Source organism: Urocitellus parryii, chromosome 9 (genome assembly GCF_045843805.1).
Source record: "Urocitellus parryii isolate mUroPar1 chromosome 9, mUroPar1.hap1, whole genome shotgun sequence".
Taxonomy (NCBI): Eukaryota; Metazoa; Chordata; class Mammalia; order Rodentia; family Sciuridae; genus Urocitellus; species Urocitellus parryii.
The window spans coordinates 77,077,755-77,092,775 of NC_135539.1; the positions used below are offsets into that span (position 1 = coordinate 77,077,755).

The following is a 15,021-nucleotide window of genomic DNA, read 5'->3' on the forward strand; positions in this document are numbered from 1 at the left end:
CCTGCGCCCAGCTTCGTCGGAGCCCCGCCCAGCAGCATCTGTTATAGCCACGCCCGCAACCACACCCCACTCGGGAGGGGCGACGGCTCAGCCCCCTCTAGGACCCGCCCCACGCCCCGCCCTTAAGGCTGGTCCCGCAGCAGGGGGCCCGCCCTTTTCCTCCTTAGCCTATCGGAGAGTACGTTGCCGTACGCGCCGACCAATGAGAGTTGCGGCAGTCACGCCCCGCCGCGCCGTGCGTCGGGTTAAGAGCAGTGAATCCGCTGTCCCGCTGCTAGTCACACGCCATGTGGCGCTGCGGCGGTCGGCGCTTGCGAGAAGCGCTGCAGCGGCTGAGGGGCTGGTGAGACCCCTGGAGTGGTGGGGACGCTGGGTCCGGGGAGGAAACTCGCAGGGCGGTGGGGACACTGGGACCAGAGAAGGGGGCGGTGGCGCGTGCGCGGGAGACATCAGAGTCTCTGCCATCCGAGAGCCTGGGGTGACAGCTCCTGGTTCTGCAGGCTCCTGCACCTGCAGCCTCTTGTCTGGGCTCCTGCATCGACACTTCTTGTCTAGAGTTCCCGAACTCCGAAACGCCTCCTGTAGGGTCCCAAACCCAGATACCCCAAGTCCAGAGCGAGTGCCCCTACGGGACTGCCAAGAAATTTTTTTAGCTTCTGGGAATGACAGAGCGTTTCCTCCCAGGAGTTTTGGTCCCAGCTACCAGGACTGGGGTGATGCATCCGGGAAGTCTATGGTCTAAGGGGGAACCAGGCCCTGGGAATCATCTGACCCACCTTACCTTCCCTGACCTCAGGTGATCCCAGAGTGGGTGGCCCTGTGTGTGAGTTGTCAGGACTTTTTGAAGTGGAGTTGGTCATTGATGTAGATCTTGTGTAAAAAAAGTAACTGGCAGTTTATGGTTCTCATTAATAGATTCACTCCCATTTAATTTTTGTTATGAGGCAGAGTACTTTAAAGGCCTATACTTTAAGCTGCTATATAAAATTGTAGCCTGGAATTGACCTTTTTTTTTAATGACTCGATTTACAGAAAAATAAAGATGATTTAAAAAGTGTTTAACTTTCACACTAATCCATAAAATCTAATTTATAGTGCAGTCTAGGTACTTTTGGCTCAGGTAGGGAAACATGGGGGTATCAATGGTTGGGAGGCCTCTATGGACTGTTTAAATTTGGCAACAGGAACTTGATTCTTGTAGGTGGTAGATTAACAATGTATGTAGTAGGTTACCAGGAAGTATAAAGGGGGAACAGCCTTCTTTTGGCCTCTCCGGGTTTTCAAACAAATTGTGCTTTTGATTGGAAATAATTTATTAAAATTCTTCTCTAACTCATAATCTGGAATTTACTAAATTAATAAGGAAATGTGAGTTTGTTTTATTGTATCTCCCTAATATTGCCAATGACTAGTTGGCAATTTCCTTTTCTGTGTATATAACCTTTAAAACAAATATCTCTGAGTATGGTGTTAATGTAGACTATCTTATAAAACATGTAATACTATTTGAGAGAATAATTATTAAAAAAAAAAGTTGTGTCACCTTTACTACGCTTGATTTTTACCCTGATTATAACCCTCTACTTCCTTTCCATGTAATAATTCTCCTGAATTATAATTATTTCCTTGCTGCTTCTTTATATTTTTTCCAGATGAATACATTTCTACAATAGTGTTACCTGTTTGAATAATACCTGCATAGAATAATACCGGTTGTTTTAATCTTGTATTTTTTTTGTTTAACATTATGTGACCCACATCTTGTTGCAGTCCTTTTATTTTTATTGCTATATTTTATTGAATGAATAATCCACAGCTTTTATCCATTCTCTGTTGATGGATGTCTGAGTTGGTTGAGATTGGGATTGTTAGGATTAGTGCCACCATTCTGTATGTGTGTGTGTGCTGTGTTTAAGCACAAGTTTTCAAGGCTATAGAAAGAGGTGAAGGACTTGTTGAACTCCAATTTTTCTAAATACAGTGACACCACAAGGTTTCCAAAATCATTCCAGTTTACACCCCTAGTCTCAGTGTATGAGGGTTCATGGTAATATTAAGCTTTTAAGTTTTCACCAACTTGGTAAATATGTAATGGGATTTTATTGTAGTTTGAGTTATTACTTTACTGTGAAGGCCTCTGAGAATTCTGTCATGGAAAGAAGCCATTTCAACACAAGAATTGTTTATATTCAGTTAAGGAAAACTTGTATATTGTAGTTATTTGTTAACATGTAAAAATAAAGTTTTCAACATTTCATTGATAATTGATATTATAAAGTTTATCTGAATTGAGATATAAGGTAACAATGTAAAGAACTGTACTAGAAATTAATTTACTGACATGTTCAAGATTTTGGAGATGTGAAATGTAATTTTTCTTTAGTTAATCATCTTTATCACATAGCAGTATGTTCAACATGTTGCTGAATTATGTTAACCAAATAATTTTCCTAAGTTGTTTTCCTGACTTTGATGATGTTTCAATGCAGCAGTACACAGCACAGAGTATGGAGGGGGATGAGTAACCCAGCTTGTGAGAGAGCTCTGCAGTATAAGGTGGGAGAAAAGATCCACGGCTTCACCGTAAACCAGGTACAGTCCGTGTTCATTTGCTCTTTCTAAAGTGAGGCAGATCATGTACACAACTTCTGCTGGCATTTGAGATTCTTCAGAGCCAAGACTGCAGATCTTATTCTTATGTTCCCAGACCCTGAAGACCAACTGTGCAAATGAAATGGTCCCAGTCCTTTACTTGTGTCCTTTCAAGCCTGACACCTTTTCAGATTTTAGAAAGTGACATTCTTAGTAGTTTCTTAATCAAACACTAATGTTCCTGTAGCCAAATCTGGTGCTTCACTTGGAGTGTGATCAATAAAAACTCAGTTTCCTATATCTGTCCAGTCAAGTTTTTGCATCAAATAGATTCCTCTAAACTTGCATTTAAACTTGTTTTCTGAGCCATCTGGGTCTCAAAATTTTAGAGAAGAGATTGTAGATCAGTATTTACTCAATGTATCTTAAAATAGATTTTGTTGATTTTTGGTTTTTGTTGTTTAAACCTTTTGTATTGATTTTTTTAATTTAATGTAAGTTGAAAAGTATATATTTAAATATTTGGTGGTTGGCTTTGTGCTGTGTTATAAAATAAAAATAAAAACAGCTTGTAAGACAAGGCATGGCTTGATGAGCAGTGTGCAGAGGTGCCATGAGCCAGGGGAGAAGGAAAGTTGATGGCAGGAGAGGGAAAAGCTTGTGATGAGGGTGATATTTAAGAAAGAAAGCCTCTAACTCTGGGCAGGCCAGTGACACAGGGGAGTTTCAGGCAAGTCTAGGAATGATAAGCCATGAAAACAGGGTCAGTGTATTAAGTCCCTTGAAGGCCATGGAAAGAAGTTTGGATTTATAGTACAAGTTACCATTAAAAAAGATCTTATTCAGAATGGTAGAGTCCTTTATTAATTAAAAAAAAAAAAAACTTACTTTACGATAAACCACAATTCCTATTTGAGTAATAGTTACCCTGAAAGCTGTTATTAACTTAACTCACCATGTCTACTGATCTTGAGTATATTAATCACCTATGTTAAAGTATATAAACTTGAGAACATAAGTAGTAACTTATGTTAAGTTATGTAGTAACTTATCATCTGTAAATTATGCAGGAATCAGCAGACTAGTTTATGTGTGTCGTGATGTGACAGGGCTCCTCATCAGATTCCATTTCTGATTGCAGTTCTGTCAGTAACGTCCTTTTTAATAATGGACAGGTAACTTTGTTGGGCACTGAAAAAAGGGGATGGTAAATGGTGTGGCTATCACAACAATACGGCGTTTGATTAAAGGAAAGAGGGCTGGCATAGTTGAAAGACAGGATACTTTAAGATCAAGAACTCTGGACATGTAGGTGGAGGCTTACCTAAAATAAGAGATGATTGCCAGCTCTTTTGCTATCCCCCTTCCCTGTGGAGTGAGGTTTCATTCATTTTTATTGAGGGTATTTATACCCTCCTGGTCCTTATCAGGAGGTCCTGGTTAAAGGTCCTGCTTATGTTTATGTGCATGATAATCCTCCCAGGAGGGATCAGCAGCTGGTAATAACCCCTGCTTACCTCAGAGAACCCATCCTAAACTAGATCAAGCAAAGTTTATTTCTAGGAGAATCCTTCCACTTTCACACGCTAAGGGCCATTTCTACATTTTCCTTCCCTGTAGGACAGTGTTTAGCATTAAATGAAACATATGTGCAAAAGCCAGAGACGCACAGCAAACATGCGAAGATTGAGCCACTGGTATTTAGATATGACATAGAATAATGGGGAAGAGCAGAGACACCACGGAATCCTGGCTATGTGGCCTGAGCCGCTTTTTCATCACTCTGAGCCGTGGGTTTTTCATCTACAAAAGGGGATGAGAAAATCTCCCTCATAGGTTACATATGACATTTTAGAAAATGCTTAAGCAAATGCTTAACTTAAAAAGGTAAGTGCTTAAGGAAAACAGAAACATCAGCCTTTCTTCAGGTCTTAATTTTCTTGTTTGCAGGATCAGGGATTTGGACAAGATGGCCTGTGCCTTCCAGCTTTCAAGTGCTGGCTTCCTGGCACTGTCTAATTTAAAACAGAGCAGCCTGTTTGGTCCATGTGTTGAAGATAACCATTTCTCCCATGTTTTCCACTCATGTTGCCTCTTCTTACCTCAGGTAACATCTATTCCTGAACTCTTTCTAACTGCAGTGAAGCTCAGCCATGACAACACAGGAGCCAGATATTTGCACCTGGCAAGAGAAGACACAAATAATGTGTTCAGGTGTGTGATGCACTGTACCCCAATGTATTCTTTCTCTTTAAAGCATCTACTGTACATTAAGTAATTTAAAATTATATCACATGGATATTTTACTTTTATTGACAGAAAGACCTGAAAACATAAGGAAAAGATTTCATGAATTTCTATCCTTATCTCAGAAATACATTAAAATTTTACAGTCTGACTCAGTGATTTCAACATTATCAGAAATGATAATGCTGAAAGACTGTGATATTAGAATGATTCTTTTTAATAATTGGAGGTAATCCCATGTTTAGGATTTCTATTGGACAGTATTAAGCTTAACCTTTCCCGATTTGATTTGTTTTTTCTTTTTTTTCTTAGTGTGCAATTTCGTACTACCCCAATGGACAGTACTGGTGTTCCACATGTTCTCGAGCATACAGTCCTGTGTGGCTCTCAGAAATATCCATGTAGAGATCCTTTCTTCAAAATGTTGAACAGGTCATTATCCACTTTCATGAACGCCTTCACAGGTAAGACTAATCCTGAACCATAATCACTATTGGGTTTGCCAGATGCAAACTCTGACATTCAGTTAGTGTCTAGGAGTAAAGAGAGTTGTTGGCCATTAATAAATATTTTAGAATAAATCACTGATCTCTAATCTAGTGGAAAGATGTTAGAAATTTATTTCTTTAGGGTAGCCACATCATGGTTAGATTATAAAACTGGAGCTTTAGAAGAAAGATACCTGAGCATTTTCTGAAAAAGTTCATAGTAGTTTTTTTCAGGGAATATGGCTATATTAGGTGCCTGTAGCATTATGGTTAGTGTTAGTGTTGTTTGAGTTTACTCAAGAATGTGAATAGGTTGGTATGCTCCAAGTATTCTAGGAAGGAGTGAGATTAAAGTGTAAATTAAAGCAATGCCTACGCAGAATTAAGACTGCCTTTCCAGGAATATGAAAATCTCTCTAAAGGAACTTGAACTACATAAAACTCCACTGAAAATTAGTACTCATGTCTATTAAGGGAAAACCTTGAATCAGGTGGGTCTCAGCAAGTTGGAGTGACAGCCAAGGATGGAAGTGAAGCGTGGATCCAGAGCTTGGGTTTTCTGGCTTCTGTTCCTCTGACAGTTCACACTCACTGTTATGGTGAGGTGAGGCTTGAAAACAACTTCTGCAGAAATTTCTTGTATTTTAAAATCTTATTTTTCATTGCCAAATCATATTGTTATGTTGTGCCCATGTGTGAATATGTAACAATAAATCCATCAATATGTACGGCCATGATGCACCAATAAAAATGAGGAAATTAAAAAGGAAATTAACATGAAAGAAAAAAAGTTTAAAAAAAAATTTTACTTTTTATTTGTACCCAGCTAGTGATTTTACGCAGTATCCGTTTTCCACACAAAATCACAAGGATTTTCAGAATCTCCTCTCAGTATATTTGGATGCAACCTTTTTTCCATGCTTGCGGGAACTGGATTTCTGGTATGTACTGATTAACTGATGGTTAACTTAGATTTTAGCATTAGAATCACTATCTTATTTATTTATTTATTTATTTATGACTTAGGCAGGAAGGATGGCGACTAGAACATGAGGATCCAAGTGATCCCCAGACGCCTTTGATCTTCAAAGGAGTTGTCTTTAATGAAATGAAGGGAGCATTTGTAAGTATTTTTTCTTTTATCGAGTTAAAATCATCTTACCTGTATAACATTTTGAAATATAGAAATGCTTGAAGGTAGTTAACATTTAGTTGTCTCACATTCTCATCTTAAATAATAGCATTGTATTAGCTGGGTCAGCGCTGTGGCCAGAAATGACCCTTGGATAAAGGGCCGGGCATCATCGTGTGTCCTATTGGCTTAGAAGATACGCCCTGTCTGTCCTAGTCTCTGAAGAGCATGGTGTGGCTTGTGTGCTCCATGTCACTTCTTGGTTCTTGTGGCCTCTTTCATCTGGCAAATGTATCCTTTCATGCCCCACTTGGTGTCATGTCTTCCAAGACACCTTCTTGTCCTCATGTCCTTATGGCTAGTGGACAAAGGATCCTACACAGCCGTTCTCTTGACGTTAGTGGTTCAGTCTTTCCCTCAGAGCATATTGAAAAGCCAGTTGCTCTTCTCTTCCCAGAGAGCCAGTTGTTGGATCCAGTGCACAGATTATAGTCAATTAAATGTAACATTAAATCATAACTGCACGGATGTCATTGATTACCTTTAAAACAGTTTTATTTGCCATGTGATATAGGGATATGGTCCAGAGTATGATTAATTTGCTGCATTGAACATAATAGTGTGTTTTCTAGTCATATATCACTTAGTGCAGAGAAAAGTGTTAGTAAGTGATTTTGTTGTTTTGTGAATGTTGGAGTATGTGCCCACAAACCCAGGTGGCACAGCCTACTACTCATCTAGGCCATATTGAAATATTATGGGACACCATTGCACTTCATTAACAGAAATGTGGTTATGCAGTACATGACTGTATTTTGCATATGAATTATTATTTTTTTAAATTTCAAGACAGATAATGAGAGGATATTCTCCCAGCACCTTCAGAACAAAATTCTTCCTGACCACACTTACTCAGTCATCTCCGGAGGTGATCCACTGTGCATCCCAGAACTCACGTGGGAACAGCTTAAACAGTTTCATGCTACTCACTACCACCCAAGTAATGCCAGGTAATATTTTGTTTTATTTTTTATTCATTTTTCATAGTTTTGTTTATTTTATTTATTTATTTATTTTTTAAACCAACAGAAGCCTCATGATTTCAACTTATTTCTTTATTTATTTTGGAGGGCTCTGTTTCAAGCAGATGATTATTCTTGAGCCCTTGCTGTATCTGAATATCATTTTCAACTCACAAACTTGTTTTTAGCACTCTTTAACATGGTGTTTTAAAGGATTAATGGTAAATTAAGAATTGATTTGTTTGTCTTCCACTAAATGACATGGCTCCCCTCACATTTAGCAAAGAAATGTTCGCTTAAGAACTAGGTAAGGCTTGGGAAGGTGATTTGTTTAAGTTTCCTGCCTAACTTATTTTGATGTTCATTCTGAACATCTGTGGTGATAATGGTCCTTGCTTGGCACAACATGGTTATTCCAAGCAGCCTATGAAGTCACCTTGATGGAGAGTTTCAGTGCGCCTCCTTTGCCTCTGTAACAGCTTCAATACTTGTAAAATGGGAATGGTTGTGATGGCATCCACTTTGTAGGGCTAATTTTCACAGTACCTCAAAAGCTGAAGCTTTCCCTTGGCACATTAAAGGGGCAGATGTAGTAATTGTTGCTGGTTTAATGTATCACTAACAATTCTATTTACAAATAAATATTAGCGTAATATCATACTTACAAGGTTGTTCTGTAAAAAAATAAAATAAAATTTTAGTTATGAAAAGTTTTAAGCATATATAAAAGTAGAATCCCCATACACTTATTATACAGATAATTTTTAAGTTTTTTAAATTAAATTATAGACATCACAATTGTCCACCTCTAAATAGTTTGTGACCCAAAAACACAAGAATGTTTTCTTGCATAACATTTTTATACTTAACAAAACAAAGCATCCTTTCTTTAAGCCATGTATTTCTTATTCCATATTTAAACTCTCCATATCCCCAAAAATGTGTTTTCAGTCCAAATGAGGCCCACACGTGGCATTTTGTTATTCAGCATGTCCTGGATACCTTCTCAAGGAGGACAATGGGAGATCAGGCCTGGCTTCCTCTAGACTTTTTCTACTTTCTGAGTTGTTCCACTGCTTCTTCGTGGTGTTTGTTGATTTTTCAAGAACTGAAACTTGGATTTCAGGACTTGGTTAGAGGCAGGTGAAACCTTTTTACAGGGAGTTTTTCAGGCTGATGCTCATGTCACTTGCTGCATTCCTGTCAGACACTCTGATGCCTGTTGATGCTCCACAGGCCTGCTGAAATCAGCCTGTAGAAGGGTGATACCCAGCCTGTATGCAGTGAGAGTCTGCTTCTCTCCACACAATCACAGGCCATCTGGCAGGTGGAGGTTCTGATACTCCCGAAAATTGCCGCAGTTCCTTTTCACCTTATTGATAACTATTGCGTGAATCAACTACTTTATTTAATAGAGTTTGCCGAGTCTTTCCATTTTGTAATTACTTCTACGTCTATTAGCTGAACTTACACAAAGAAGAGCTCTTCCTTATCAGTTGGGACTCTTGCATTACCTCGAAATATGGTCTGGTGGGTTGAGAGAACTGCTTTTTTTCCAACTTTAGTGGGACAGATGGTTGCAGAAGCTATCTCTAATTATATTGAAAGAAGCTTATTTCCTCTCTTTCCTGCCCTTCAGCCATCTTTGTTTTGCTCTGTTTTTTAAATAACACTATGATCTTATGAAAGTATTTAAGTGTGTATATAATATATATATATATATATTTTTTTTTGAGACTGTGTGATCAGATGAAACCTATATATTTTCATGTTCAGAATGTCCCAGCTGTGAGCCTTGCTAGTTTCTTTCTGACACTTCCTTAGCTTTCATTGAGCATCCCCATGCACATCCAGGCGCTTGTGCTCTGAATCTTCCACTAGTCCTTTATCCACTGGATTCTATGACTGAATGGAAAAAGGTGTTGAGAGATCAGTGTCTCTAGGGATGTCGATTGCTAATGGATTATCCAAGTCCTTGTCTGTACAATTTATTTCTGAACCCTTGAGCATAAAAGTTTTTAAGGAGTCTTTAGGCTAATCCCCAAATCTTAACCGTAGCTCAGACAGCTTTATAGTAAAGAAAACGATCAACTCTGGCATTATTAGCCTTCTCTGGTTTATATCTATAATCTGAAATTTGCAGCCTAAAATTGAATTTTATGAAATTATTTGTTTTTATCAATATTAAATCAATTATTGTAGTACTGTAGCTAGGGTGGTAAAATATTTAACAAGTAACTCATTTGGTTTTTGTAATTTCTTTATACTAGATTTAATATAAAAAATTATTTTTTGCTGCATTAGCATTTAATTAAGCCCTTTTTTATGGTTTTTGTTTTGTTTGAGCCACCTATCAAAAAGGCAAAAGAGTCTATCAGTGTTTGCATTTAAACTAAGCAAAACAATATACGTTCGTTTGCAAAGTTTACTTAAACATGGAGAGGGTTGTTAGCTGCTGTAATACTGTGTATTCTCTGTTTCATGCAAAAAAAAATCACTGCTGATTTTTTTAATTCTAATTAGTTATACATGATAGCAGAATGTATTTCGATTCATTGTATACAAATGGAACACAACTTTTCATTTCTGTGGTCATACACAATAAGCCACACCATACGTGCAGTCATACATTTACGTGGGGTAATGATGTTCATCTCATTCCCACCATCTTTCCTGCCCCCATGCCCCTTCTTTCCCTACCCTTCCCTTCGCCCAAAGTTCCTCCATACTCCCCCTACCCACCATGGATCAGCATCCACTTATCAGAGAGAACATTCAACGGTAGGTTTTTGGGGATTGGCTTACTTCACTTAGCATGATATTCTCTAGCTCCGTCCATTTATCTGCAAATGCCATAATTTTATTCTCTTTTATTGCTGAATAATATTCCATTGTGTATATATACCACAGTTTTCATTATCCATTCATCTATTGAAGGGCAGGTTGGTTCCACAGTTTAGCTATTGTGAATTGAGATGCTGTGAACATTGATGTGGCTGTTTCACTATAGTATGCTGATTTTAAGTCCTTTGGGTGTAGACCGAAGAGTGGGATAGCTGGGTCAAATTATGGTTTTATTCCAAGTTTCCTAAGGAATCTCCATACTGCTTTCCAGAGTGGTTGCACTAATTTGCAGTGCCACCAGCAATGTATGAGTGTATCTTTTTCCCCACATCCTCACCAATACTTATTATTGCTTGTATTCTTGATAATTGCCATTCTAACTGAAATGAGATGAAATCAAGAGTAGTGTTGATTTGCATTTCTCTAATTACTAGAGAAGTTGAACATTTATTCATAATTTGGTGATTGATAATATATCTTCTTCTGAGAACTGTCTGTTCAATTCCTTAGCCCATTTATTATTTTTTGGGTGTTAAGTTTTTTGAGTTCTTTATATACCTGGGATGTGCTTCTGTCTGATGTGCATGTAGTAAAGATGTTCTCCCACTCTTTGGGCTCTCTCTTCACATTATTGATTATTTTCTTTGCTGAGAAGAAGCTTTTTAGTTTGAATTCATCCCATTTGTTGATTCTTGATATTATTTCGTATACTTTAGGAGTGTGTTAAGGAAGTCAGGACCTATTCCAACATGATTAAGATTTGGACCTTCTTTTTCTTCTAATAGGTGCAGGGTCTGTGTTCTAATTCCTAGGACCTTGGTCCACTCTTGAGTTGAGTTTTGTGCATGGTAAGGTAGAGGTTTAATTTCATTTTTGCTACATATAGATTTCCAGTTTTCCCAGCACCATTTATTGAAGAGGCCATTTTTTTTTTTTTTGCCAATGTATGTTTTTGGCGCTTTTGTCTAGTATGAGATAACTGTATTTATGTGATTTGTCTCCATGTCTTCTATTCTGTACACCATTGTTGATTTATAATCATTTAAACTAAAACAGACCAACATATTCCCTCAAAATTTTAGGTTCTTCACTTATGGTAATTTTCAATTAGAACAGCATCTGAGACAAATTCATGAAGAAGCACTGAGTAAATTTCAGAAAATTGAACCAAATACTGCAGTTCCAGCTCAGAAGCACTGGGATAAGCCAGTAAGTGCCCCATGCAGTTTTTGTTACTGTTTTATCTTACCTATTAATTTTTACATTGAAATGAGGATGAACTATGTACTAATAGTTATATTCTAAAATGCAGTAGTCATTACAATATGCATAAGAGCTTTTTAAGACTAGGAAATTGTTATTTGTTTAGAAAGAAACTTAGTGAAAAGCTTACCTTAGAGCATTTTATATATCCACACAGAACCTGTTTAAGTTACCCCCATTCAGATTCTCTTCCCACTAACCCAATACATCACATCATTTTGCAGAGGGAATTCCAGATAACATGTGGCCCACATTCGCTTGCTGCAAACACCTCTAAACAAACAATGGTCAGCGTTAGCTTCCTCTTGCCAGAGTAAGTATACATTGCCAAAAATTTTACTAGCTGAAAACAGGAAAATACCTAGCTGAGAACATTAGGAGGAGAATTTGAAAGTCAATTATAAATCAAGCTGGGATTCAAGAGTCAAGCAGGTTTTAAGAATGAGAACAAAATGTCAAGAACATTTTTAATAACATTGAAAGTGGTTATGTGGTTTAATTTCATGGGAAAACCGTTTTGTTAGCTGTCCAGCAAAAAAGTGATTTACTTCCTTCTATTTTAAAGCTGTAATCCTCCAGAGGAAAAACTGCCTTAGAATTTCTAACAATTGTTTATATTTGTATGGTCAAAGGTCCCTTTGATTGTGAGAATACTATGATAACTTGCCATGGAAAAATATACCACATACAAAACCTTGTAATTCTAAAGACTGTGGAGACCAGGCGAGAACTGGTGCCTCGAGTATTGAGGACAAGGAGGACACCGGCTCAGTCTCACCTGTCCCTCCATGTAGTATAGCAGCTGCACAGTGGGGACTCTTTGTGCCTTCTCACCAGTCATTTATTGTGTTGCTGTGATGTTGTACCTGAAATTGAAATAATGTATATGAAAGTACTTGGCAAACTGTCATGTGATGAGCATTCAATACATATTTAGAGTATGGGGTTTGGAGTTAAAAAAAAAAAGCAGCCTGATATATTTAAAAAATTTTCCCTTTTGTTCATATAATGATTAAAACAAATGTGAAACACAAGAATTTCTAGAATAACTTCAGTTTGTTTGGACATAAAAGTGTTATTTTAGTAGTATTTTTAAATGACTTAAGAAACGTTCATAATTGCTAAAGATTTTCCTTTTACCTACCCCCATCCTTTTTTTCCCACAAAGTATTACTGACACATTTGAAGCCTTCACATTAAGTCTTCTGTCTTCACTCTTGGTTGCTGGGCCCAATTCCCCCTTTTACAAAGCTTTAATTGAATCTGGACTTGGCACAGACTTTTCTCCTGATGTTGGGTAAGTTTTATTATTGGCAATTTTGCATTGCCCCACCCTGAAACACTTAACACTGTCAGGGACATTTTTGGTTGTTGTAACCGGAGGGAATGCTGTTTGTGTTTAGTGGGTAGAGGCCAAGGAGCTACTCGGTGTCCCGCCATGCTCAGGACATCCTCCCTTCCTAATAGGGACCTCTGGATTAGGTTATGGATCCAGAGACCTTTGGCCAAAGTGGGAAAAAATAGCATTTTCAAATTCTCAGAATATTATACTGATGCCTGTTTTAAAAGTCATATCATGAAGAAGTCTTGGAAATCTTAAAAAGTTTTTCTAAAACTCAGCAGTTCTCCATTTCTGGATTTTGTCAGAAATTCTATACTGATTTTTATAAATATTTGAAAAGACCTAAATGTACTTTTGGCCAATTGTTATCTGAGAAGTGAATATCTGAGAACATGGCTTTCGTGAGCTTTCTTTAATAGAACCTGAGTTGAAAGTTGTTAGTTCTCATTTTTAAAGTGTGTTGCGAGGTAATGATGAGAGCAAGTGGGTTCTAACACACTTCCTGTTTCTGTTTTCTAGATATAACGGAAACACAAGGGAGGCATATTTCAGCGTAGGCCTCCAAGGGATTGCAGAGAAAGATATTCAGAAGGTCAGAGACCTTGTGGATAGCACGTTTGACGAAGTAGTTGAGTAAGTGTGTGGTCTTTCTGTTGTAATGATTTGCTTTCATCTTTCATTCAAGAGTTCTCTTCCTTACTGTAAGGACTGTGGCTTCTCCATATTTTAGCCTTCTCTATGTGGAACAAAACATGTATTAGTAGTTGATGCTACCCTGTAATGCTTGAACTTTTTATTTCTTTTCACCATCTCTTTTCTTTAGGAAAGGATTTGAAGATGATCAAATTGAAGCTTTACTTCATAAAATTGAAATTCAAATGAAGCATCAGTCAACCAGTTTTGGACGTGCCCTGATATCGGTATGATTTCTCAACCATCTGGGTTTTGGGTTTGGTTTGGTTTGGTTTTGCTTTTTTATTTATATGATTAGTGGTTCTTGATGGCCCTGAAAACAGATTCATACTGATAATGCTTTTCATTTGAACCTTGAAAGTTAGGCTATTTTGGAATCAGATATAAATTTAATTTAGTTTTATAGTACATTTTTATCTTTTTACTAACTTACTTAATTGGCTTCTTGATATTGTATGTTTTAATGTGGAATAAATTTACATATAACTTTAAATGTGTATTATATCTAGCAAACTCTTGGTAACAATTATATTTTTTAAAAGTAATTTAAACCTGTGCTTTTAATTTTATTAGAACAAAACAAGTTTAAAATGAGTTTTTTTTCTTTTCGATGAACTAAAGACTTAATTTTTTTTGTTGTAAACAATCATCTATATTATTTTTAAATATAGAAACTAGGATTTTAATAAAATATCATGCCTTTCACATTTACTGAGTAGTACCATGTTTATGGGGCAGTACAATGTTTGTGGTATGCTATGTATAATTTAAAGTTCTTCATTCTAGTATGTAGCTTCCTGCTGGAATCATGACGGGGACCCTGTGGAACTCTTGCAGTTGGGAAATCAGTTGACTAAATTTAGGCAGTGCCTTAAGGAAAATCCTAAATTTTTGCAAGAAAAAGTGAAACAATATTTTATGGTAAGAAAATTGGAGAATTTATTTAACTTTTAAGTTGGATTTCAAAATATTAGAAGGAACATTAGGAACATAATGTATATATTTATGTAAGTCAATTTCTAATAATGAGTAGGTGTCATAATGTCTTAATTTCTAGTTAAAAATGTAAATGCTTACACTAACATTGTTTTCCAGGTTTTAATGCAAGTTGATCTTTTTCATACTAATATCTGTGTCCATTTTTATATATGTATGTATTAACAAAATGTGTACATTTTCCTGTTTTGTTAATGGAAGAGTAAAACAAACTATAAGAACAGTTGAGTACACTGAATACTCTATTTTTATGACTGAGTTCTTTTGATGTTTGCTTACATTCCTGGATTTCTAGGCATTTATACTTGGCTTTATTACTTGTTCTATGTACTCATTAAACTTTTTAAAAGATATGACTGGTGGGTCAGACTGTTGCCTGTTTTGGAGGGTAACTTTTAATAT

General features: G+C 37.0%; 1 protein-coding gene across 2 annotated transcripts in view; it reads left to right on the top strand.

The window, feature by feature from the left end:
• Positions 1–240: 240 nt before the first annotated feature.
• Pitrm1 (pitrilysin metallopeptidase 1) overlaps positions 241–15,021 on the top strand; it is a 34,562-nt gene continuing 19,781 nt past the window's right edge. The window contains exons 1-13 of one of the 2 annotated variants that reach the window (XM_026412985.2): positions 241–343; positions 2,490–2,592; positions 4,700–4,806; positions 5,152–5,303; positions 6,154–6,268; positions 6,354–6,450; positions 7,309–7,469; positions 11,408–11,534; positions 11,813–11,901; positions 12,757–12,885; positions 13,450–13,563; positions 13,754–13,850; positions 14,410–14,544. In XM_026412985.2, the coding sequence (XP_026268770.1) occupies positions 288–343; positions 2,490–2,592; positions 4,700–4,806; positions 5,152–5,303; positions 6,154–6,268; positions 6,354–6,450; positions 7,309–7,469; positions 11,408–11,534; positions 11,813–11,901; positions 12,757–12,885; positions 13,450–13,563; positions 13,754–13,850; positions 14,410–14,544 (1,482 nt within the window). In that variant the 5' untranslated portion in view covers positions 241–287. The remainder of the gene's footprint in view (positions 344–2,489; positions 2,593–4,699; positions 4,807–5,151; positions 5,304–6,153; positions 6,269–6,353; positions 6,451–7,308; positions 7,470–11,407; positions 11,535–11,812; positions 11,902–12,756; positions 12,886–13,449; positions 13,564–13,753; positions 13,851–14,409; positions 14,545–15,021) is intronic. The other variant, XM_026412994.2, reaches the window with a different exon arrangement.